Here is a 24,180-nt window from a genome sequence, read left to right as displayed (position 1 = left end):
AGCTGATCCACTGAGCAGGACTTGGGTTGCAGGGGATTCGCCATTAGCTGCGTAAAGCAGCAAAGAGGGAGAGAAGGAGCAAAGCAGGAGAGGAAAGGAGCTGCTTACACTGCTGTAAGTGGCTGCTGTCCGGTTGGCTACTTTAAAGCAACGGTGCTCTTTCCCTCCCCCCTCCCCGCTCAGCTCGCCGAAAAGCTCCTTTTCCACACACCCCACCGAGCTCCTTCTCCCCGTAAACCGCTCTCCTGCATCATTAGCAGCATCCTTCTCCACACACCCCACACGTGTTCCTTCTCCCCTTAAACCCCTCTCTTGCATTATTAGCAGCATCCTTCTCCACACACCCCACGCGTGTTCCTTCTCCCCTTAAACCCCTCTCCTGCATCATTAGCAGCATCCTTCTCCACACACCCCACGCGTGTTCCTTCTCCCCTTAAACCCCTCTCTTGCATTATTAGCAGCATCCTTCTCCACACACCCCACGCGTGTTCCTTCTCCCCTTAAACCCCTCTCTTGCATTATTAGCAGCATCCTTCTCCACACACCCCACACGTGTTCCTTCTCCCCTTAAACCCCTCTCTTGCATTATTAGCAGCATCCTTCTCCACACACCCCACGCGTGTTCCTTCTCCCCTTAAACCCCTCTCCTGCATCATTAGCAGCATCCTTCTCCACACACCCCACGCGTGTTCCTTCTCCCCTTAAACCCCTCTCTTGCATTATTAGCAGCATCCTTCTCCACACACCCCACGCGTGTTCCTTCTCCCCTTAAACCCCTCTCTTGCATTATTAGCAGCATCCTTCTCCACACACCCCACGCGTGTTCCTTCTCCCCTTAAACCCCTCTCTTGCATTATTAGCAGCATCCTTCTCCACACACCCCACGCGTGTTCCTTCTCCCCTTAAACCCCTCTCTTGCATTATTAGCAGCATCCTTCTCCACACACCCCACACGTGTTCCTTCTCCCCTTAAACCCCTCTCTTGCATTATTAGCAGCATCCTTCTCCACACACCCCACGCGTGTTCCTTCTCCCCTTAAACCCCTCTCTTGCATTATTAGCAGCATCCTTCTCCACACACCCCACGCGTGTTCCTTCTCCCCTTAAACCCCTCTCTTGCATTATTAGCAGCATCCTTCTCCACACACCCCACACGTGTTCCTTCTCCCCTTAAACCCCTCTCTTGCATTATTAGCAGCATCCTTCTCCACACACCCCACGCGTGTTCCTTCTCCCCTTAAACCCCTCTCTTGCATTATTAGCAGCATCCTTCTCCACACACCCCACGCGTGCTCCTTGTCCCTTGAATGCTTTTCCTTCCCTCCCCACTTAAAACGTGGTTACAAAGCACGGATCCACATGGATCCTCAGGATTTTTGCACTGGGTCACCCCAAGTTCAGCATCAGATTACATAGCATATCCATGGCTACAGCCTGCACCAAAACACACACACACACACACTGTTTCATGGGGCTGCAATGGCGCAAAAACGTGGTTACAAAGCATGGATCCACATGGATCCTCAGGATTTTTGCACTGGGCTACCCCAAACTCACCGTCAGATCACGTCTGTGGCCACAGCATGAACCACAAAAATCATACATCCACTGTTTCGTTTAGAATATTTTTTTCTTGTTTTCCTCCTCTAAAAACTACGTGCGTGTTATGGTCAGGTGCGTGTTATGGTGCGAAAAATACGGTAGTCTGAGTTTTCTCAGCTGTAGCTAATACTGACAGTAAGACCTGTTTGGAAGGTTTTAAGCAGAGGTTTGGTGGCCACCTATCATATATGATTTAGTTGAGATTCCTGCATTGCAGGGGGTTGGACTAGATGACCCTGGGGTCCCTTCGCACTCTACAGTTCTAAGATTCTATGATTTGAGAAGTACCTGCTTAAGAAGAATGTCAAAAGGGGGGGAAAGGATAGCCTGCTTTAAATGCCAAACAATACACATTTCTCCAACAGGTAATACAAATTGGACCTTCCTGCAAACAAACTACTTTCAAATACCTTCCACAGCAATCCGCTTTTTAGGCCAGTCCTTCGATTCACGAGACACTTTTTCTTTGAGGCGTATGCTAATGACTAAGTCAGCCAAATTAAACTCCAGGGCGTAGAAACGAAGCAGTTCAACCCAGAGCTGTCCAACTGGGACTAAACATTGATGATCCGAATCAAACACTAAAGGAACCTGCCAATGAAAACAAAGGCTGGATTATCTTATTTGCCTGGCGCCTGCACTCCAAAGCCGAAAAAAAGGCAGTATCACACTTTGGCCTAGATTTTGAAGATTAAAGTTCAAGTGAAGTACAGTGGACCCTCGGGTTATGTATCTCTCTGGATACGTAATCTTCGGGTTGCGAAAGCGGCAAACCCAGAAGTATTTTTCCGGGTTTCACCGCTTGCGCATGCACAGCAGTCTGCGCACCACACACATGCACAGAAGCGCTCTATCGTGCTGCGCACATGCGCAAAAGCGGTGCCTCTGGTTATGGATTTTTTGGGGGTGTTTTTGGACCCCGGAATGAATTAAATCCGTATCCAGAGGGTCCACTGTAGGAGAAAGAGAGCTGTAATCCGGAATTTACCATATATTCCCCTGTACTGTATTTGCATTCATCGACTGTCATGCTGGGACCAAGTAAGCATGCACCCCAAATGAGCCCACCAGGGGAGTGAGCAGGTGGCCTAGGAACGCCTTCCCACACTGGGGAATGAAGGGAAGAAAGCCTTTCTCCTCTTCGTCTCTCCCTCCCCGCCACTGTCACCAAGGAAAGGAAGTCTGCATTTAAAAACAGCAGACTTCCTTCTCTGGGAGGCAGCAGAACAGCACGGGGACATGAGGGGGAGACTTGCTCCCCTTCACCCACCAACAGTGGTAGCAGGAGAGCACAGGGGTAGGCAAGCTGTGAGGTGATGCTTCTTTTGGCCAAGCTGTAAAGCTAAATGGGCGGAGGCAGCAGCCCCTAGACAAGGGCTAATAAATTTGCAGCTGTATAGTGCAACCCCGTACTCAGACCAGCAAGATGTGCAAAAAAATCATGGGATTAGATAATACCTAAGTATTTTAGGGACCCAAAGACAGACAACAGAATTTCTATCTGACATCATTACAGCTGGAAGTACAGTCATACCTCTTGTTATGTTTGCTTCAGGTTGCGGGTTTTCAGGTTGTGTCCCGCGGCAACCCAGAAGTACCGGAAAGGTTACTTCCGGGTTTTGCTGCTCGTGCATGCGCAGACGCACAAAATGATGTCACGCGCATGTGCAGAAGCGGCACATTGCGACCCGCGCATGTTGCGTTCTGCTCATGTTGCGAACGGGGCTCCGGAACGGATCCCATTCGCAACCAGAGGTACCGCTGTACTTGACTTCAAACATCCGATTATCAGAGCAGAAGCTTCATTAGACAGGATCTATCAAATATTTTGACATAATTCTTCAAAAACATCAGACAGTACCTTCAACAGACATATGTTTAAAGAAAGTGTTTGAGGCAATATAAAAAACAGCACAATCATTTCTTGTTTAATTCTAGATTGCTGCTACTTTTTAAAAATAAAAGTGTGTGAAGGGTTTAAAACTTAAATTCCAGTTTTGATACCTTTCCCCGCTTAGGAGAAGTTTCCTTTGAAGAGCCAGGATCCTCAACAGCAGGATTGTGCTCCCAGACCACAATGTCATCTTCAACTTCTTTTAGATTGAAGTTCACTAGTTTGTTCAATGAAAACCCTCCAATCTAGCAACAGGGGAAGAGAAAAGGATTAGAAGTCAAATTCCTCTCAGCAAGCTTCCCGTGAGTCTAGGATTCCCCCCCCCCCCGAACAGTCACTGTCCACTTAGACCCCATCAAGCTTCATAAGAGACTATAAATTTTTCTTCCAGTTCCTCATCGCTTTGCACATACAATGTTATCTCCTCTGACATTACTTTTGCTAGCCACATGGCTTATAGATGACTTGGTTTTTTTGTTATGAGCCAATACTGCTACCTTGATTTTTTGCTTTATGTCTGCCTTTCTTGTTTTTTTTTCTTGTTTTTTTTTTAAAAAACCCACACACACCCTCACCTTCCTAAAACTGCACTCAAGGTAGCTTGTCAAGATCATCAATATAAATACAATAAATAATCTAAACATATTGAAACAGGAGCCAAACCAAAACTATTGTTATAGCAGGAGTAAAATCTTGCACAGGTGAACAGGTCGACTCTTCAGAGACTCTGGACCCAAATAGTTGAGGGTGTTAAAGTTCAACATCAGCACTTTGAACTGTGCTTGGAAGATATGGTCATCATCACAATCTCTGTTAATAACTCCATCACCATGTTCTGAACCAGATGAACTTGGGATTTCATCAACCTGAATACTGTGACGTCATCTGCTAACCTCACTGTTCCGACAGAGACAGACAGACAAGACTCCAGGTAATTTATTAATTTAAGTAGCACTAGTATCAATGCAGGTCCTTGTGGGACCTCACTGTTAACTCTCTTCCACTTAACAATTTGGAAGAGGGTTTTTTTTATCTTACATCATAACTGCTAGTTCACCTAGGAGTCTTTGGTAAACAAGTTTCTTCAAAACCTTTAGAAACCTCATATAATATCTGAAAGATCAGATGTGAATTGCAAATCATCAGATTGGGGTGTATTAAAGCTGTGCATGTGAGGAAAGCAAGAGGAAACATTTGAGCTTGTGGAACTCAGAGGATTGTCTAGATGCTGCTACTGTTTGAAATGCATTCTTTCTCTCTCTTCAATACTTTTTATAGAAGTTTAAGAAACCTTTACGCAAGGCACGCTTACCCATGATCCTAAATATACAGGCAGAAAGGGTTCTTTCCTCTGTTGTAGAAAGAAAATGACCATCAAAGCAAAGACATAAGGTGGTAACCCACCCTCTTCAGGACGATCTGCACAACAGAGCTATAAGAAAGGAAAAGGAAACATTCATTGAAGAGCACTGCGAGCAAGCTTCAGAATCCTATTAGATGTGGCCTGCTGTTAAGGTAATGCTGCTATAGTATGCAGATCACAAGCACCCTGCAGGCTCACATCCTTCTACGTCCCCCACTTTTGCTGTGTTAAATCCCCCACACGCCTTTCATGTTTAGAGCAAAGATAGAGAAGTGTTACATATGAACAGGAACTTTCACTCAGATAAAACTGTTTGCAAACCCACATCTATCCACGGCTAGCCAAGCATCATTGTAGCTATTAACACACTACCATTATCAGCTCTGAAAATGAACAGAATGGGAGAATTTACGCATCAGAGGAGGGGGAGAGGAAGGTGTGTGAGCTGAAAGAGCACTTCCAATCAGCTAACTGTGATTATGATATCAGGAAACATATCAGGAAACTTCAGTGGACTTCAGTATTGGGTACAGATCTCAGATCCCTGATGTGAGTTTTCATTTTTTTTAAGGAGGTAGGAAACATGGCTTTGAAAGTTTGGGCAATGGATTTTAGTGGACAAAAATAAGTGTGCTGACTTTGACTCTGCCCATGAATAGTTATGATCACACATAGCCAGGATTACAACAGAAGCTATCTGTTCCAACTACCGTATTTTTCGCCCTACAGGACGCACTTTTCCCCCTCCAAAAATGAAGGGGAAATGTGTGTGCATCCTATGGAGCGAATGCAGGCTTTCGCTGAAGCCTGGAGAGCGAGAGGGGTCGGTGCGCACTGACCCCTCTTGCTCTCTAGGCTTCAGGAAGTTATCTGCAAGCCGTGGGAGAGCTGTGCGACTTTGTGCAGCTTTCCCACAGCTCGTGGAGAGCTGCCTACACCCTGAAGCCTGGGGGAGCGCTGAGCTCAGCGCCCCCCAGGCTTCGGGCTTCGCGCAGCTCTCCGCTAACCGTGGGAGAGCTGTGCGAAGTCGCGCAGCTCTCCCACGGCTTGCGGATAGCAGCCTGTTCTGGGGGCTGGGGTCGGGGGAAGCTCGGGCTTCTATTTCTTTATTTCCCCCCAAAAAAACTAGGTGTGTCCTATGGGTCGGTGCGTCCTATGGGGCGAAAAATACGGTATGTCATACCTTATGAATACTTCTGTGCTTGGTTAGATATAGATACGTAGGTGGAACAAGTCTTACCTCCAGCGTCTTGTCTGATTTGGGCCAAAAATCTCTTACAATCAGGAGAGGTATCACTTGAAGCACCAAGCTATATATAAAATAGCTAAAGGGGCTGCCTCAGGTTTCTACCATTTTCCAATCACTTGCTATGACTATTGTTTCAGAGCTATAGCAAGTTGGAGGCCACACAAATTCTTCAGAAAGAAGTATGTTTCTTAATCCAATATTTAAATGCTACTAAACAGAGTTCAGGTGTTGGAAAATTTAGCTGTGATTGTCTAAAGCTAACTTTCCCCCCATGTTTAAGAAACACATTATTTCAGATAGAGTGGCTGGGGAAACCCAGCCAGATGGGCGGGATATAACTAAGAAATTATTATTATTATAGTAGCTGGCATGCAACATTCAATCATACATGCAGAAAGGCTCAGCTAGCTCCAAAGCGTTAAGTACATTTGCTTAAATTAATTATATATACAGAATAAAGTTTTTTAAAAATTAAAAATTAAAGGACAGAGTGCACATTGTACACACAACCTTAATCATGGCCAGTGTTAGAAACTGAGATATGAAAGCTAGGAGCTACATGGCACTTTAAACCGAGGTTATGGGCACAACAACGGAATATCTAGGTGTGCTTTTTAATAACAAGAATACAAAGCTGAAAATGAACGAACTGCAGCTAAAATATTATGTTCATTGTTCACATGGTCTAGGTCCTTTCCCTGCCCGCCCCCCCGCTAATATTCTTAAGAGGGTCTCTTCTCCAGTCTTCAGAGTAGCTGGAAATAGGGAGGCAGAAAAAGTCCTCCTTTCTTTCTACTCTGCAGTTTTAATCTGAAATCTTAGGTGCAGTATTGCGCCCAGAGCTCAGAAACTGCTCGAGGTAATAAAATTCCCTGTCGCAAAATGCGCCCAGAACAATGGGATTTTTGAACACTGATCATGGCAAACAATGTAAGTATTTGTGCTTTGTTACAAAGCCAGACTTACCTTGGCCCAGTGTCTAAAGGCAATTACCAGGGACACAAGAGGAGGTTCTAGTTTTCCTAGTTTAGCCAAGTGATTTGTTGTCAGCCAAGCGTTTTCATTCCCAGCACTTACTCTGCAAACAAGGCCACTAAAATGATAAAAGACAGATATGTAAAAACCATATTTTCACTCCCTAGGAAAAGCAAACTAAGGGTAGAACTGGAAATGAGTGGATACCGCAGAAAACAGCATTTCCTTATTTCTCCCAGAAATGTGGCAGAAATAAGCAAGATATGACATCATGACTATAATGTTGGTGCATCACATGCTCTTCTACTAAATGTTATTCAGGAGGTGAGGAAGTGGAACAGCTGTGAAACTGGTATTTTCAGTGGCAGTCGCTGAATGGGTGGTTCTATCTGATGTGTAATAAAGACTTAAATCACAGCCGCCATGATGTTTTTTAATTCACAGATGAGATACCTGCTTGAAGAGTGAGATTTTTCTATTTAGAGTTGAATCAGGCGGTTGGATTAACATGCAATAACAGGGGCCAGTGTTCCATATATAACAATCACAGTTGACATACTTGGGAATTATTGGATTCTAACTTATGGTTGCTTTATTGTTGTATGAAAGCTCATTTGTATACTATGGTGAATCCTCATTAACAGGGTTTGAAGAAAGACAGGCTAATGGATTGTCATCCTATCAAGGAAGTAGCTAGAAGAATTTCTACTTAAATGTCTGTACTGAAGCTATAATAAATATATACATTATGACTGCATATAACTTACTTGATGTGACGTGGATTATGCTTAATTGCAGTCATTACTTGCATTAGCCTTCTAACAGACAATTATGCTTTGGAATAGCACTTTAATGACTCTTAAAAACTACATTAGCCTACTTTTTAATAGATGATTTACTTACTTCAGTTGGTAAACAAGCGCTATGTAAATGTAAACCATTTAATTATGCTATGGCTCTTATTAACATATTAATAAACTGTAACAGCTTTAAGTAAGTGGTGCTATGTAAATGGTTAGAAAAAAACCAGAGTGTAGTCCTTTCCCCTTTTTAATATTAAAGTTGTGCCAGCTGTTCTTGATGTTTCTCATAGCACAAATATGTCTACTGAGAAGTTCTGAGTTCAATGGGGCTTACTACCAGGTAAGCAGGAACAGGATTGAAGCCTTGGGGAGATACCCAACATTAGTCATATTCAGAGTAGTCTCATCAAAGTCAATAGACCTAAGTAACTTAAGTCACGAGCCTAATATGAGCATGACTTAGCTTGATATTATCTTAGTAAGACCCTAACCCTAAACTTATTTACAAGAAACTACAGCTGGGACAAGGCTTTATGCTTGCATCACATGTGGAAATTGCTTCTTTTTGTTTTGTTTCTTTTGCCCTTTGAAGGCAAGGGTGCAGAACTGAAGTGATTCTTAGGGCACTGACGAGAGTGGAAGAAGCACCCCTTACTGTTAGATTCTAATTTGTTTGCTCACATTACTATGGGAATCAATATATTTGGAATGATTTAATACAGAAGCCAACAGAGATGTGTGGATCTTTAATTTACATTGTTCAATACTATACACACACACACAAATTTGCTATCAGAGACCTTTGTTTTTCTTTGCACACCACCACAGGCACTCTAGCATGGAAATCTGCATCAACATCAACAAAAGATTCTAAGAAGGGGAAAAAGAAAGCCACATTAATCATGGTACTGAAGAAAAATAAGATGTATAAACTGTCTCACACACAGAAGAGCAGAGGAAAATCTTCTACTCCCTTGCTGGTCTTTTACATTCCCATGTATGCAGTTTTCATGTGACAACTACAGCCATCCCTTTGATGCTATAATGTGCTGGTTCTCCTGATAAATACCTCTTCAATACATACAGGGTTCAGCTGTCAGTGGGCAAAACATTTGCCCAAGTGAATGGAGCTTCAGATGGTCATCTGAATCCATTCTTAGACTGCAAAAATTAAAGACCAGAAGAAACCCTCTAATGATACTAATAAATAAAACTAATCAGCAGCAACAACAACTGTTCCGCTTAAGCCACACAAACCCATGGGCCTGATCCTTCACAGCTTGGCCAGTGGTTCAGGCCCTTAAAATGAGAGACAGAAATGCATCAGGGTTTGCCTGTTCTTTCTCTCTTTTGAGTAAGTAAACAGACATTTTTGGGCACAGTAGTATCTGTGCCATATTAAATCATACATTTGAAGATTAAGGTACTTATCTAAGTTTCAATTTACACATATATTTTTTCTTCATTCAGCTTCTATTAATTACCAAGGTATTAAAAAGGGCCACCAGCTACCTGTTTTTATAAGCATAATGGAAACAGGCAAATGAATATCTTTATCCAGACATGACGCTTGGTCCACATGGTGCTGATTAGGTGGCTGAGCTTGAAAAAACACCCGTAAAGCAATGGCTCAGGAGTAACTGCTAATAGTAATCATAATAATAATTTTATTAATTATACCCCGCCCATCTGGCTGGATTTCCCCAGGCACACTGGGTAGCTTACAGCAGATCTAAAAACATCAAGCGCTAAAAACCTCCTGATAAAGGGGTGTCTTCTTAAAGTTGTGTAAATCTCCTTGACATTTGAAGGGAGGGTGTTCCACAGAGAGGGCACCACTACCAAGAAGGCCCTCTGCCTGGTTCTTTGTGGCTTCACTCCTTGAAGTGAGGGAACCAGCAGAAGACCCTCAGAGTAGGAAATCAATGTCTGGGCTGAATGATGGGGATGGAGACGCTCCTTCAGGTATACTGGCCAAGGCCATTTAGGGATTTAAAGGTCAGCACCAACACTTCGAATTGTGCTCGGAAACTAGGAGCCAATGAAGGTTCTTTGGGACCTTTTTAATGTATTTATTAAAGATGTAGAAGTATGTGATAAGAAGGCAAACCATGTTAAGATAACTGACAGGCAAACAGAACCAACAAAATGACTGGCGAGACAAGTCTACGGGCTATGTTTACACTCACAATAAAATGTGTGGCTTAGTAGTACGCAGGTTGTACTTACTGATCAGTTTGTATAAGTGACACCTCTGTTGGTGTATAAAAAATCAGGAACGATTGTTTCAGAAAATGATGCACCAACTAGCATTAAATGCCAATGACTGCCCGTGTTACAAACCTTATTTTAATTATTGGTATTCGTTAGCCAATTGCTTTATTCAGGGTTCTTAAAAATAGTTACAGTGGAGTTTTGTCCACCATCTTAATGCAGGTTTTGGGGTGAAGTGGCAATTCCTGATTCTAGCCTGTGGAACCAGCAGTCAATATTCCAGATAAATCAAGACAGAGTACAAGGATATAAGAACCTAAGAGCCCACTGTATCAGGCCCATGTGGTCCAGTATTCTGTTCTCACAGTGGCCATCCAGACATCAGATCACTTCCATTTTCCTTCAATCTTCCCTTATAAACCATCTCTTTTAGCCTTTTCCTCATATCCTGAATGAAGCCTTAACAACAAAGAGTTGATGGGTTGCGGTTGTGTATGGCCAAGTGCATACTATAGAGGTGTTGCCTCTTTTTCTGCTACCTAATACATGCTAACACCTAGGCCCCATCAGCTCTAAGAAACATTTGGCTATACTTTTCTCCTGTAGCCAAAATTTCTGGGGAGCCGTTATGATCCATATGATTCCTCCATTCTTTTTCTCAAGCTATGGTTTGTTGGGCTTTGGATGAGCTGCTTTGAAAGAATTATAAATCAACCATTCCAATCCAGACGTCTATCTAGTACCATCTTCCACCACTGTGCTAATACTCTCTCCTCTTAGTTGCTGTATGAAAATAGGGACAATGGCACCAGTCATTAGATACAGGCAGTCCTGTCCACTGCCTACCCTCTGGTGCTACTTGCACAGAAATGACATTCTCACCCAATGTAGGTGAGGACATGGCTAAGTCGAGATATGAATGAATGGGCCTTACCACTATTCTTCAGGCTCTCTTGTACAAGTAAGAGAACATCTGGTTGGGACATCTATAAAGAACAGCAAAACAAAACTATAAAATTTTAACATTTACTGATGTTATTATTTATTTTGAAATATTAGTATAGTATTTCGTGACATTTAACTTGGGAAAACTAGCTGTCCGGTGGTACTTTAAAAAGAAGAGGTGGCTTTAATGCAATAATAATAATAATAATAATAATAATTATGATAACCAGACAATCATTCAGTGCATGTATCCACAGCAGTGACCTGTAATCAGCGGAGGAATGACTGCTGGGAAATATGCAGAAAGAAGAAACACCATGGTACATCTGTGTCAGCACAACCAGACACCCTCACTTGCCCCAGTTGCAACAAAACATCTCTCTCCCATATCGGTCTCACAGCCACAGCATGTGCTGTAACTCTCCAATGGTTTGACTCTTCCACTGTCTCTGGAGACAGATGGATGCCAACCAATAACCATATTAAAAAAGAGAATCTCATTAAAACTTTAGTTCACATCAATAGTTATTTGAGGTTTTGTATATGCATCTTTGCTATGCTTTGCTTTGCTTTTATAAACTGCTCAAATTTATAACTTTCCCAGAACTGTAGGCATGCATGTTGATTTTTATAGTACCATTACGGCTGCTATGAACCATGTAAACTTAATTTGGCAGCAAAGCTGCTAGAATCCCCTTTATACAATATTTCCCGAAGAAAATGATTACTTACATTAGCTGGAAACTGGATATCTAGATTTACATCTGAGTTTTTGAAACCAAATCTGCTGCAAGAAGAGCCATACAGTCTTAGAGAACAATCTATAGTGAATGAAAATGGAAAATTTCAATTTGAAATGCAGAACAGGGGAAAATACTTTCTTTTCCACAAAGAAGTCTTGACCAGAGCAGATCCAGGAATAACAGGAGTTTACACTCCCCACATCCATTCCTGGTTAACCTATGTTCTATCCATGTTTAAAGGACATGAATATGAATCTGATTTAGCGATATTTAAGCACTGCTTATTTTTAGCCATTATGCTGGCTTCTCCTTTAGCAGTTCATCTATTTTACAGCGCTGGGTCTATATTTTGCATCAAGTAACTAAGATACTGGGACACGGGTGGCGCTGTGGGTAAAACCTCAGCACCTAGGACTTGCCGATTGCATGGTCGGCAGTTCGAATCCCCGCGGCGGGGTGAGCTCCCGTCGTTCGGTCTCAGCTCCTGCCCACCTAGCAGTTCGAAAGCACCCTTAAGTCAAGTAGATAAATAGGTACCCCTTTATAGCGGGAAGGTAAACGGTGTTTCCATGTGCTGCTCTGGTGCTGGTTCGCCAGAGCAGCTTCGTCACGCTGGCCTCGTGACCCGGAAGTGTCTGCGGACAGCACTGGCTCCCAGCCTCTAGAGTGAGATGAGCGCACAACCCTAGAGTCTGTCAAGACTGGCCCGTACGGGCAGGGGTACCTTTACCTTTACCTTTTTAACTAAGATACCATGGAAATACAACCTGGATCACCATTTGTTAAAGATAATTATAATAAAATGTTACCTGGCAATTTCTGATGCAATACACTTTCCATGGCAGTTTTAACTCCAAGCCGTTGTTCCAAGTCTTCATTGTTTAAACCAAATTCTTGCACTACTTTCTCAATGGCAACACCAATAGCTTCAATCTGCAAAGGCGTTGGTGGAGGTAGGGCAGTCAGCAGTTGTTGTTCTTGCTTTTCCTTTAGAGATAATATGCAAGAAATATATTTTTTTCCTCTCAGAATCATTTTAATAATGTAAAAAGTACAGTTTACCTACTTTTATTTCTCCATATTATTTCGGGTTTTTTTGGGGGGGGGGGGAGAGAACCAATTCTAATGTCCCTGCAAAGAGCATTTCCAAAAGTATGTCCTCTTACTAGCTAAAACATCACAGATAATATTTACTCACAGAAAAGCATTTCTTGTGCAAGAGAAACAAATGTAAGAAGACGTACTATGCACTCCTATTTGTATTGTGGTAGTAATGCGCATAACAGTTTGCAGAACAAAAAGGTCCCTAGGTAACCCAAGGAGCTTACAACATAAATTCAACGTTGTTTAGAAAAACGATAGCAAGGGTAGCAGGCATCAACCTGGGAAGCCAGGTGCCAAGAGAAAAGAAAGGTATTGAGATGGTAAAAAACCCCACCAAAAAGAGGAGGGCAAGGCAGGTCATCTTAAGCAGGGGATTTCAAATCCATACCTTGCGTTTCCTGCTCATGCCCAGATCCAGCATGAACCAATTGCCCCAACTTGAAAGGCTTCCACAACCTTGTCACTTTCTGATCTCGGCTCTCTTACCCAAGTACATCCCTGGCTGCAACATTCGTTCCTGCGTTTCAACCTCCCTCAGCTTCCTCAAGGTCTCTGGCTCCCACAAATGGCTTTGCTATTTCCCCCTTGAGCCACCATCCGAAGACATCTGTCCCGGTAGGGATTTGGACTGCTGAGTCAACGACTTTTCTAATCAACTCCCTAGAGCAAGCATGTGGCGCTGTGGGTTAAACCACAGAGCCTAGGACTTGCCGATCAGAAGGTCGGCGGTTCAAATCCCCGCGATGGGGTGAGCTCCCGTTGTTGAGTCCCAGCTCCTGCCAACCTAGCAGTTCGAAAGCACATCAAAGTGCAAGTAGATAATAGGTACCGCTCCGGCGGGAAGGGAAACAGCATTTCCGTGCGCTGCTCTGGTTCGCCAGAAGCGGCTTAGTCATGCTGGCCACATGAGCTGTACGCTGGCTCTCTTGGACAATAAAGAGAGAATCGGCCACGCCTGGACCTAATGGTCAGGATCCCTTTACCTTTACCATCAGAGCAAGTATGGCTCACCTGCTTCAGCCCAAGGACTGCATGTTTGGCTGCAGGCCACTTCCTCTTGCACACATGTGCAGCTCACAACATGCACCTATTACCCCTCCCTGCGTCATCTCTATTGCTCCCTCCCCACTAGTTATAGGTCCCAAGCACAGAACATGCTGCCCCGAAACAGGGAAGGTTGGAATAAGGTTGCTAGGAGGGGGCAATGTAGGGGCTCCCATGTTTAGCTGCTGCTGCTCATCAGCTACCATACTGACATGTGATATTTTGAGCTTTCTCTTAATAATCTGCACAACACACACACACACACACAAAACCCCTGTAATGCTTCTATAGCTCTGACTGGCCGTTGACTCACCTTTATGTTTTTCTTGTGTCTCTTTTCTTTAATATGCTTATGAGCAAAAGCCACCGACTCAATCAAAGTATCGCATAATTTGCAAGTGTATTTGGCTGTTGGGTAACTTCGAGGGCGCTAAGGAGAACACAATGTATTAAAATGCATTGATTTTAATTTATTTATTTCCTAAAATTTATTTACCGCTCGATCGTAGAAAACAACAACTTCAAAGTGGTTTACAGAAAAATTTCAACTGTAATTTAATATACAGTCATACCTTGAACGCCTTGGGAGTCTAACATTCTGGCTCCCGAACAATTAAAAACTGGAAGTGAGTGTTCCAGTTTTTGAACGTTCTTTCAGAAGCCAAACGTCCGACGGAGCTTCTGCAGCTTCCAATTGGCTGCAGGAGCTTCCTGCAGCCAATCAGAAGCCGTGCTTTGGAAGTCAAATGTTTCAGAAGTCAAGCAGACTTCCGAAACGGATTCTGTTAGACTTCCGAGGTACGACTGTATACAAAAAGTTTAAACCACAATAAAATAGACTAAAACAAATCAAAGCTTCTACAAATATATCATTTCACAATGTTCCTGTCAAGACGAGTCACCTGGACTCAGAGTCAAACCATTTGTCAGAAAACATCTAGGACCATTTAAATAGCACCGAGAAGTAGCATTTCAGTCCTATAGGAAAGCTATGATATGTATCTCCATTCATGCTGAACAGACCTTATTTCCAGTTCACTTAACAGCATAGTCTTTCCTGCATGACACTCATATTGAAACATCTATGTACTACCTATTAAATCAGGCAGCTCTTCTGACTCTAAAAATTGCTTAAGGTCCAATAACGTGCCTTTGATTCAGATTTGAAATGATTTTTACATATTCATTCCTTGGGCCTAAATCTGAGCTGCACATTGATTGCTTCAATATCTGTGATGACAAGTGAGAATTTGATTAATAAAAATTACCCAGACATTTCATATTCCTGGATCAGCTCAGCATTTATGTTAATGACTTTGTTGTGTGAATGCAATTTTTATGAGAGACTATGGATATGAGAGTTACCCACTTCAAAGGAATTCTTTACTTGAGAAGAGAGGGGAGAATTAGACCTCTTGACGGACTAACTCTCAACACACCCCCTCCTGAAAGTGTCTGCAACCATACAGAGATGTGACTTTTAAGAAGGATCTGGGTAAGCCTTTCAATTTTTTTATTCTAAGGATAGTACTGTGGCTTATGATGTTTAACATGAATTACATCAGATCATCAGTGTATCACAGAAATGGTAAGAATAAGAATACTTATATAGCATTCCAGCTCTTTAGATTTTCTACCTATTGACCACTTTGCTGAATGTTAAAAAAAGTTCAAATATTAATACAGTATGTCTACTCTGCCCAATGCAAGATTCATTAAACCCAAGTAATAAATTACAGGTGTTCATCCAAATTATTGCTGCTCATCATAATGAAGAAGCAGCACTATCCCCTTGTAAGCATTTTCAAATACATAAAAGTAATCTGTGGTTAAACACGTTCCTTGCTTTCCCAAGTCCTTTCCCACCATTGTTGCTCTTCTCATTTACCAAGCATATTCCTAACTGGTACTCTTCAGTACCAATATTTGCACATTTCACCCCAAAACAAGAATATATATATATATATATTGCAGAAATAGCTACCTTCCTCAGCCTGTAAATGAAGTCTCGCTTAAGTCGTTCTTCAGCCTGTTGAAGCCCTAGCAATTCTTTTGCTGTCAGCAAAGACTCATCTATAACCGGCCCATCCATATCCTCCTCTTGATCGTTTTCTTCTTTTCTTATCCGTCTTGATCTTCTTGGCTTCCTATGTTTCTTTGTTTCTTTTGAACAGTTATTAGAACAAAGTTGCTGTAAGTGCACGGCACAAATAACAGCTGTGACCTTAGTGCATTTCCGCACCTAAACAAACCATTGTTGAGAAACCATTCAAGCTTCAGATGGAATCTACAGTTGCCATGCAAAATCTCTTGAGTTTGCAACCCAACAAGGGAAGGCACAACATAACATAAGGCACCTAGAATATGAAAAGATGTGCAGTACAATCCAATGCCCCCATTGTACCCAGCAAGGCTTCATTTGCAACCCTATCCTTTGCTCACTTACCTGGGAGTAAATCCCTTTGCCCTCCCACTAGCCATATACAAAACTTTGCTGTTACTGTGCATAGGGTTGCAGTCTTAAAGTATCACTGCTTTTATCTTCCTACAAATGCCGTTTTGGGAACCTTTTTAATGTACTTATTAAAGAAGTAGAAGTACGTGATAAGAAGGCAAACCATGTTAAGATAACTGACAGGTGAACAGAACCAACAAAATGATGAAGTACATTGGAGTGGATTTTTTATTTGGACTCTAATGCCAATAGGGTTGCTGTGGACCCCAGAAACTGTCTGGAATACAGTAAGCCCTCAACGTACACTGGGGTTACTTGCACTTAAAGCCAAAGTTGCATATGGGTGGGACTGCCAGTTTCCCCCTCCCCGACACCTGTCCCCTTTTTTAATTTTTAAAAATTATTTCCCAAGCACATAGAGCTGAATGCATACAAGTTAAATGTGTGCAAACTGCCGGGCTTACTGTATTTGCAAACCTTTTTTTGCCATGTGAACCACTTCACACTCTGTGTACTCCTCAACAATTATGGGGGCAGTTGTCCTGTGTTGTTTAATTCCACCCCTGTTTTTCAGTTTTTAAAAAAGTTTAACTTACTTATGGGTCCAATTTACCTATCTGGACAAATAGGAAAGTGAAACTATCAATGCCTAAGTTCATTGAGACCCACCCTATCCCCAAGCAACTTCTCCAAATAGGGTAGGAAAACCTTAGCATTTTGCCTATATCAAAATTTGCATTTTTACATGCTTATACCACTTCAAGAGCACTGTAATAGATTTTTATGTTTGTATGTGTATATCATATATATAGAAACAGAACAAAATGTACGTTCCTATGCACACACAAAACTTATAAAGGATCCCAGGAGTCAATTTTAACACACACACACACACACAAGTTAATCCTGCTCATAGCTGTCAACCTTTCCCTTTTTTTAAGGGAAATTCCCTTATTCTGAATAGGATTCCTCGCAAGAAAAGGGAAAAGTTGACAGCTATGATTCTGCTCCAAATTGGCTTTTATCTTAACATAGTGCAGACTCACAACACTGATTCCTTTTTTGTAATATAGGTGGTGATCATTTCGCATGGGGATTCCATACCTGGCCTCCACCTCGTTCTGCCATTTTCCAGGTCCAAAAGGACCCAAATGTCAGTGATCGCACATTAATTGGATGCACCTAAAATGGTTTTCATCTGAATTCTTTGGAGGCAGAGAGGACAGGCCTCCCTATTAGGCTATCAGGTACACTGGATTCCTTCCATTATTTACTATGAGTCCAGTATTTCAGACAAGCATTGTTTTGCATTCCCTTTCATTAACATTTAGGCAGGAACCAACAGTTTGTTTTAGTCTACACTTTTGAAATGTGATACCACATCCTGTTTTGTTAAAGTAGGATAGCGTTGAAATCAATCTCAGGGTAGTATGGAACTAAATTTTACTCAGAGTAGACCCACTGAAATTAATGGTCATAACTAAATTAGATCCTTCAATTTCAGTGGGACTACTCAAAGTAAAACATAGTTGTCAAATTACCCTTAACCTTTATTTTCAGATACAACTTTAAAGGGGTCTACTGAACCCCAATAGCAGAAAAGCACTGTCAAAAAATAGTGAAAAAGAGTTAACTTGATATGATTTTATTTATTTTTTACTCAAATCATTTCCATACCACTTTATATCTCAAAAAATCTCAAAGTGGTTTGTTTTTCTTCCAAAGTTTCCCAAACAGCTCCTGGTCATTTGAATTGCATTAAAAAATTGAGATCACCTTAAAATTCTCTACCCAACCAGGCACCTGTATGTTTTGCTTAAGGTGTGGGACTAATCTTGGTAACAGCTAGGCTTTTTGTTTAAAAAAATGGGAGGCGGCCAATGGTTCTTTATTCCAAAATCCTAGGTGTGTAACCTGATCTATGTAGCATCTAGCAAAAATTTATTCAGCCTCCGCCTTGGAAAGGAGTCTACAAAATCACCTTATGGCTACAGCATCTGGCCTACTTTTTGCATGTGTGTGTGTGTTGTTTGTCCTCCCCCACCAACTCCTTTATATAACACCTTACTTGTTGAAGAGTTCTGCAGAACTCAAAACTTGTTATTAGTCTGTAACATTCTGGTTGATCCTACTAAAGGTATTACCCAACTGTGAATTTTTGGAATTTAAGCTTGTGTCTCTTAATATTTGTGTCACCAAACAGAAAACAGCATTATCCTAAGCATCCTGTTCTCATGCTACATTAACTAACAGCCATGAATGCAGGTGGCAGTAGAGGAAATCAAATAGTTTTAAGATAGGGATGGGGAATCTGTGGCCCTCCAGATGTTGAACTATAACGCCCATGCTAGATGCAGCTGATGGAAGACATGGTCCAACAGCAACAGAAGGGCAGCAGGGTTCCCACCAATGCCTTAAGCCGGAAATCAAGCTTTTACTTAAAAGCACATTTTTATCCCTTAAGCGCACCCACTCAGGGCTTTGGAAGTAGCCATATGCCCCTGGCACCAGTGCACATTTGAGTTGGCTAGAACAGGTGGCTGAAGATGGAAAAATCTCAGACGCATGTTTTACTCAATCCATGTAGGGTACAATACAGCCCAAAGTTCTCTTGTGTAAGCTGGGCATGACCATCACAATTTCAGTAAGGACTGTGCAACACAGCTGCCCATTAGATTCTGTCCCCAAGTACCGATTCTGTCACATGGGCATTTGTGCAATACTGTGTAAATTTAAGGGCCTACTGTTAAATTTTAGATGACATTCTTAAAATATTGGGACGACTGTTTATGAATCTGAAATATTTTCCCCCAACCTTTTCTGGTGGGTTTCATAGTTATTGGGAAGGCAGATAGCAACACAGCTTTTAGCCACTTACCTTACACAGGATACAACTGTGATTGCTACAAAGAAAACCCCACAACAGCTAAAGCAAGATATAGAATTGATATCAACCCAGTCATTCTTTGGTTGTTTTTTAGATTAGCAGGTATTGTGCCATAACTTAGCAATACAGCACTATCTTGAAATATTGTAGATTCTATATTTTCTAAGGTTAGAAGATACCTAAAGACAATTCTTAAGACTACAGTCACCCCAAAATATTTGAACACATTTTAAAATACAAGAAAATGATCTAAAGGTGTTTATATTACCAGAATTTCCTTTCCTATCTGATAAATCATCACTTGTTAAGTCTCTCTGGAGCTGCTTCCTTCCATTTCTGTTTCCTTGGCTCTCACACTCATGAGAAGAATCCTTCCTTGTCCTGTTAACCACAGGAACCCGGGGTGTAGATCTGTATTCTCTCCAACTGTCTAAATTAGCATGATGGTTGTCAGACACCCACTTTTTAATTTGGTCTTTTGAGGCTTCATTTATCCTCATCCCTTGATTGTGAACAGTGTTTTTAGAAGAATTTGGGTGATTTGAAACACCGTGTGCTCCCTTTCGGGGACTTGTTCCATAGTGACCCAGTGCTCCCTTTCTTTTCTCAATCCCTATGTCCATCTTGTTGCCGTGTCCATTTCCATAATCATCCATTGCTTGGTAATCGTGACGTAAAGCACACTTCTGGAAATCCTCCTCATTTAAAATCCCCCGCTCCTTATTGCGTCTGGCAAAGCACGGTTTTGCGGCATCTCCCATCATATTAGCTGTTCGCTCTTTCCCTGTGGGATGGGGAAAGAAATACATGTTCAAAACGGGACAGGTAGGATGCCATGAAGAGGGCAGTGGTGAGCTTGACTATGTGGGAGACTTAGGGTCAAATATCCACTAAGCTTACTGGGGCACCTTGGGCAAACTACTCTATCTCACCCAGCCAAGCTTTTACAGTCATACCTTGGGTTACAACCGCTTCAATTTGCGTTTTTTCTGGTTGCGGACCGCCGAAACCCGTTAGTACCGGAACAGGTTACTTCCGGGTTTCGGTGGTCGTGCATATGCAAACGCGGGTTGCAAAAGCTGCGGGTTGCGAACATGCATCCCGCACAGATCACGTTCGCAACCCGAGTGTCCACTGTATTGGTAAACATAGATTCATAGCATTGTAGAGTTGGAAGGGACCAGAAGAGTCATCTAATCCAACCCTGATCAATGCTGGAATCTTTTATCCAATGGGGGGCACAACCCCGAGATTAAGAGTCTCAAGCTTTACCAACTGAGCTATCCCACATAAGAGAAGCCCAGGCCAAAGGCCCACCTAGTCCAGTGCTCTGTTCTCACGGAAGGAACCCCAATGTCTATAGAAAGCATGCAAGGGAGAACTTGAGCACAAGAGCACTCTCCCCAGCTGGGATTCCCAGAAAACCGGTATTCAGAGTCATACTGCCTCTGACCTACACAAACCAATTGTCAGATTTTGAAATATAGCATGAAATGTGAGAGAGAAGAGAAATGGGTCACAGAATAAAGTTTATGCCACGTATTGTGACCATCCAAGGTAGTCACACTAATACTGTACAGTAGTACCTCGGGTTAAGTACTTAATTCGTTCCGGAGGTCCGTTCTTAACCTGAAACTGTTCTTAACCCGAGGTACCACTTTAGCTAATGGGCCTCCTGCTGCTGCCGTGCCGCCGGAGCACGATTTCTGTTCTCATCCTGAAGCAAAGTTCTTAACTCGAGGTACTATTTCTGGGTTAGCGGAGTCTGTAACCTGAAGCGTATGTAACCTGAAGCATATCTAACCCGAGGTACCACTGTAATATATCCAGATTTATACAAACTGCAGCGGATTAGCAGCTCCAGCAAGACTATTGCCTTTAAGAGCTCCTCTGAAGGGTGTGGGTGGGTCCACAACCAACATTCCTCAACCTCTATCATTCTGCTAATGACCTAGAAAACATATGCAACACCCAACAAAGAGCACTGAACTCCAAAGACTAGCACAGCAAATAAGAAGCTGATGAGGCAACTACACAGCGCTAGCACTTTGAACTTCAAATTACAGGACTTGCCTCTTGCTCTTGTATTAACAGAGGCAGAAGTTGGAGAAAAGGAGTGGCATCAGTCTTAACTCATCCTACGATGAGTGTGCATGGCTTGTAGCTGTGAGAATTACATACATCCATAGCTGTCAAAATTCCCCACCCCTCTGTCTGACAGGATTACAGAAAGCAGCCAAAATTAACAGCACAGCAGATAGCACCTTTGGAACATGAATTCAAAGTGTGCTGTATAAAATGGCACATAGAAAGAGAATTAAGTGAAAATAAAAGCAGGCAGCAATCAGACAAAAGCATTATACATGCAGCAAAACTGTAAGAGATTTATTTAAAGTCCAGCCTGTTCTATCATTCTTGAGAGTGAGGGCACTTTATCTTCATGCATTCTTAAGGAAACCATCACCTGCTAAGCAATGTAATGTGCATGCAACTTACAATAAGTGTGCACATAAAAGCTAAGGTTATTTTCCTTAAAAAGCAGTACTTCTCTTTCATCTTAAACTGGTATATCAAGTTAGCTGCTTTGAACACAACAGTGAATCTTTGTGCAAAACCATCACACCACAAACTTACACAGGAAGGGTCCATAGGTCAAAGCCACATGATACCTTTAAAGCAATCCTATTCCACTGTAAGTCATGGCTTCACCAAAGAATCCTGGGAAAGGTAGTTTGTTAAGGGTGTTGGGAATTGTAGCTCTGCGAGGGCACTCCTAATAATTTTCAGCACTACAGTCCCCAGGATTATCTGGGAGAAGTCATGACTGTCTAAGTGTTTTAAATACACAGTGTGGGTTTGACTCATCCCTGGGCAAGCAGTATTTCTGACAAACTTCCTTGTTGCCAGGGCTTCTTGCTGGCTCTTGCAAGTGAGCAAGCTAGTGAAGGAGGGTTGGGTTGCTTGCTGCCCATCTACCAACTGAGATGATTGCTGTGCTAGCTGCAAAGGAACAAAAATGTAACCCTCCACATCCAGCATGGAAACACAGAGGGCTAGCAGTGAGGTGACAGATCACTCTGTTCCTCTTCCACAAGTGTGTTTGACAGAAGGCTCCCTCGAAAAACTAGCCTGCTAAGACCCTACTTGTCCGTGTTTCCATTTTGGCTGCAGATGAGGGGGCTTCCCCTCCACGGCCAGTATGGAAATATAAGTTACTAGTCTCTTTAGAGGCCAATACAACAGAAAAACAAAAATCTACAGGCTAGGTCCTTTTGTGGACTTCATTATAAGGCTGACACTAGCTCTTTCCATAGGTCATTCAGCTTCTTTTTATGCACATTAACAGATTCTCCATGAAGATGAGAGAATATCATAAGGATATCCTCAACCCTTCTGTTTTCTAATCATGTCTGGGGTAGGAGCTGACCACTATTTTAATTGTCACACAAAAAGGCACAGTGACAGGGAAACATAATTTCCATATTTCTGCTTCATCCTCACCTTGAGTCCATCCACTTTTTCCTTTAAAAGTGCTGGTGGTTACAGCTGCCAAACAGCAAGAACAGCACATGTTATATTTGAAAGTGTCCAACAAACAATAAACTCCGGCAGTCACTACTCACAAGGGAGTTGTTCCCTGGACCCATCAAATACATGTAGCTCAGTAAATATGTAATTACTAAGGCAGAAGCCAATAGGCTGAGCTTTTTAACACAGAAGGCTAAAGAGCACCTCTGAAACTTCCCTGCTTTGTCTTTCACATATGAATGCTTCAGCAGGACAGAACGAAGATAAAGCCTATTACTTAATCGAATGTACACTGAGGCCTACATTACTTTATAAAAATTGTGTGTGCAGGTAACATTTCAGTCCCTATCGCAAACAGATGTAAAATCTCTTATGAAAAAGAGCCACCTTTCCAATGAACAAACCGATTTCTGCAAACCTCCCTGAGCCCCTTTAAGGATGGCCAGTCTCGGGAGTTTCATCCTCCCCAACGTTTGGTGATCACATCTGAGTATTATTCTCCAGTTAAAGGCTTGACTACACAGCCCAATCGATATTTTATTTTATTTTTTCCCTGTGGCCAGGCGGGCAGATTTTAAGCTGAAGTCCGTGAAACAGCAACACACGGGAAAACGCCTCAGGCACCGAGCGGGGGTGATGGTGGGGGGTGTCGCCGGGGGCTCCCCTCCCCTTGCCCAGGCTGAGGTGACTGAGGGGAAGAGCCCTTCAGGCCCACAAAGACCCCCATTCCCCTCCCCCCGGGCGCAACGTCAGACCGCCCGTCTCCCTCGCACCCCCGCGGATACTACCGGCGGCGGGTGCGCGCTCCCCAGTCATTGCGGGTGGGGCGGGGGGAGAGAGAAAGAGGCGACGGCTATGAGGATGAACTTACTCGGTAACCGATCTAACCGCCCTTCGGGCCGCAGCCTCCTCGCTTTCGCCTCCTCGCCCGCGCTGCCACGGCCGTCGCCTTATCGCCGCTCCATTGTACCGAGGCGGAAGCCGCCCGCAGCAGCAGCAGCAGCAGCCCCCGTCGCACAAAACCGTCCGAGATCTCCCCCCCCCCCCTTCGCCGCCGCTCCTCGCTCCTCGTCCTTCCGCCCTCCAGCTCCTCCTCCTCCCTCTGCCCCGCCCCTCAGCAGCGCCCGGCGCGCCGCCTTCGCGCCATCCGGCGCGCGGTGTTTACCTCACGGTCTGCGGGCGCCATGACACGAGAGGCAGGGGAGACTCCTCTCCCGGCCTCCTCGGCTGGTCGAGAGGAGGAGGAGGGCGGAGAAGGCACAAAGGCGCGCTGACAAAACACAAACGCCCACACATCACATACGTACAACCCCAGCCACATGGGCGGGGTAAAAATAATAAAAATTATTGTGAATTATTCTACGTAATTTTATT

At 43.1% G+C, this 24,180-nt stretch overlaps 1 protein-coding gene across 1 annotated transcript in view; it reads right to left on the bottom strand.

Annotated features, from left to right (window-relative positions):
• TUT7 (terminal uridylyl transferase 7) overlaps positions 1–23,919 on the bottom strand; it is a 42,762-nt gene extending 18,843 nt beyond the window's left edge. The window contains exons 1-12 of the mRNA XM_083576483.1: positions 23,678–23,919; positions 19,547–20,062; positions 15,921–16,099; positions 14,250–14,366; positions 12,598–12,775; positions 11,778–11,866; positions 11,035–11,086; positions 8,687–8,756; positions 7,075–7,201; positions 4,809–4,928; positions 3,607–3,741; positions 2,013–2,193 (exon numbers count right to left, since the gene is read on the bottom strand). Coding sequence (XP_083432609.1) covers positions 2,013–2,193; positions 3,607–3,741; positions 4,809–4,928; positions 7,075–7,201; positions 8,687–8,756; positions 11,035–11,086; positions 11,778–11,866; positions 12,598–12,775; positions 14,250–14,366; positions 15,921–16,099; positions 19,547–20,042 — 1,744 coding nt within the window. The 5' untranslated portion in view covers positions 20,043–20,062; positions 23,678–23,919. The remainder of the gene's footprint in view (positions 1–2,012; positions 2,194–3,606; positions 3,742–4,808; positions 4,929–7,074; positions 7,202–8,686; positions 8,757–11,034; positions 11,087–11,777; positions 11,867–12,597; positions 12,776–14,249; positions 14,367–15,920; positions 16,100–19,546; positions 20,063–23,677) is intronic.
• Positions 23,920–24,180: the final 261 nt, after the last annotated feature.

The sequence above is a fragment of the Podarcis filfolensis genome (genome assembly GCF_964270895.1).
Source record: "Podarcis filfolensis genome assembly, chromosome: 11".
NCBI lineage: Eukaryota > Metazoa > Chordata > Lepidosauria > Squamata > Lacertidae > Podarcis > Podarcis filfolensis.
Note: the sequence above shows the minus strand (reverse complement) of the source record. Positions and strands in the feature narration are given on the sequence as shown.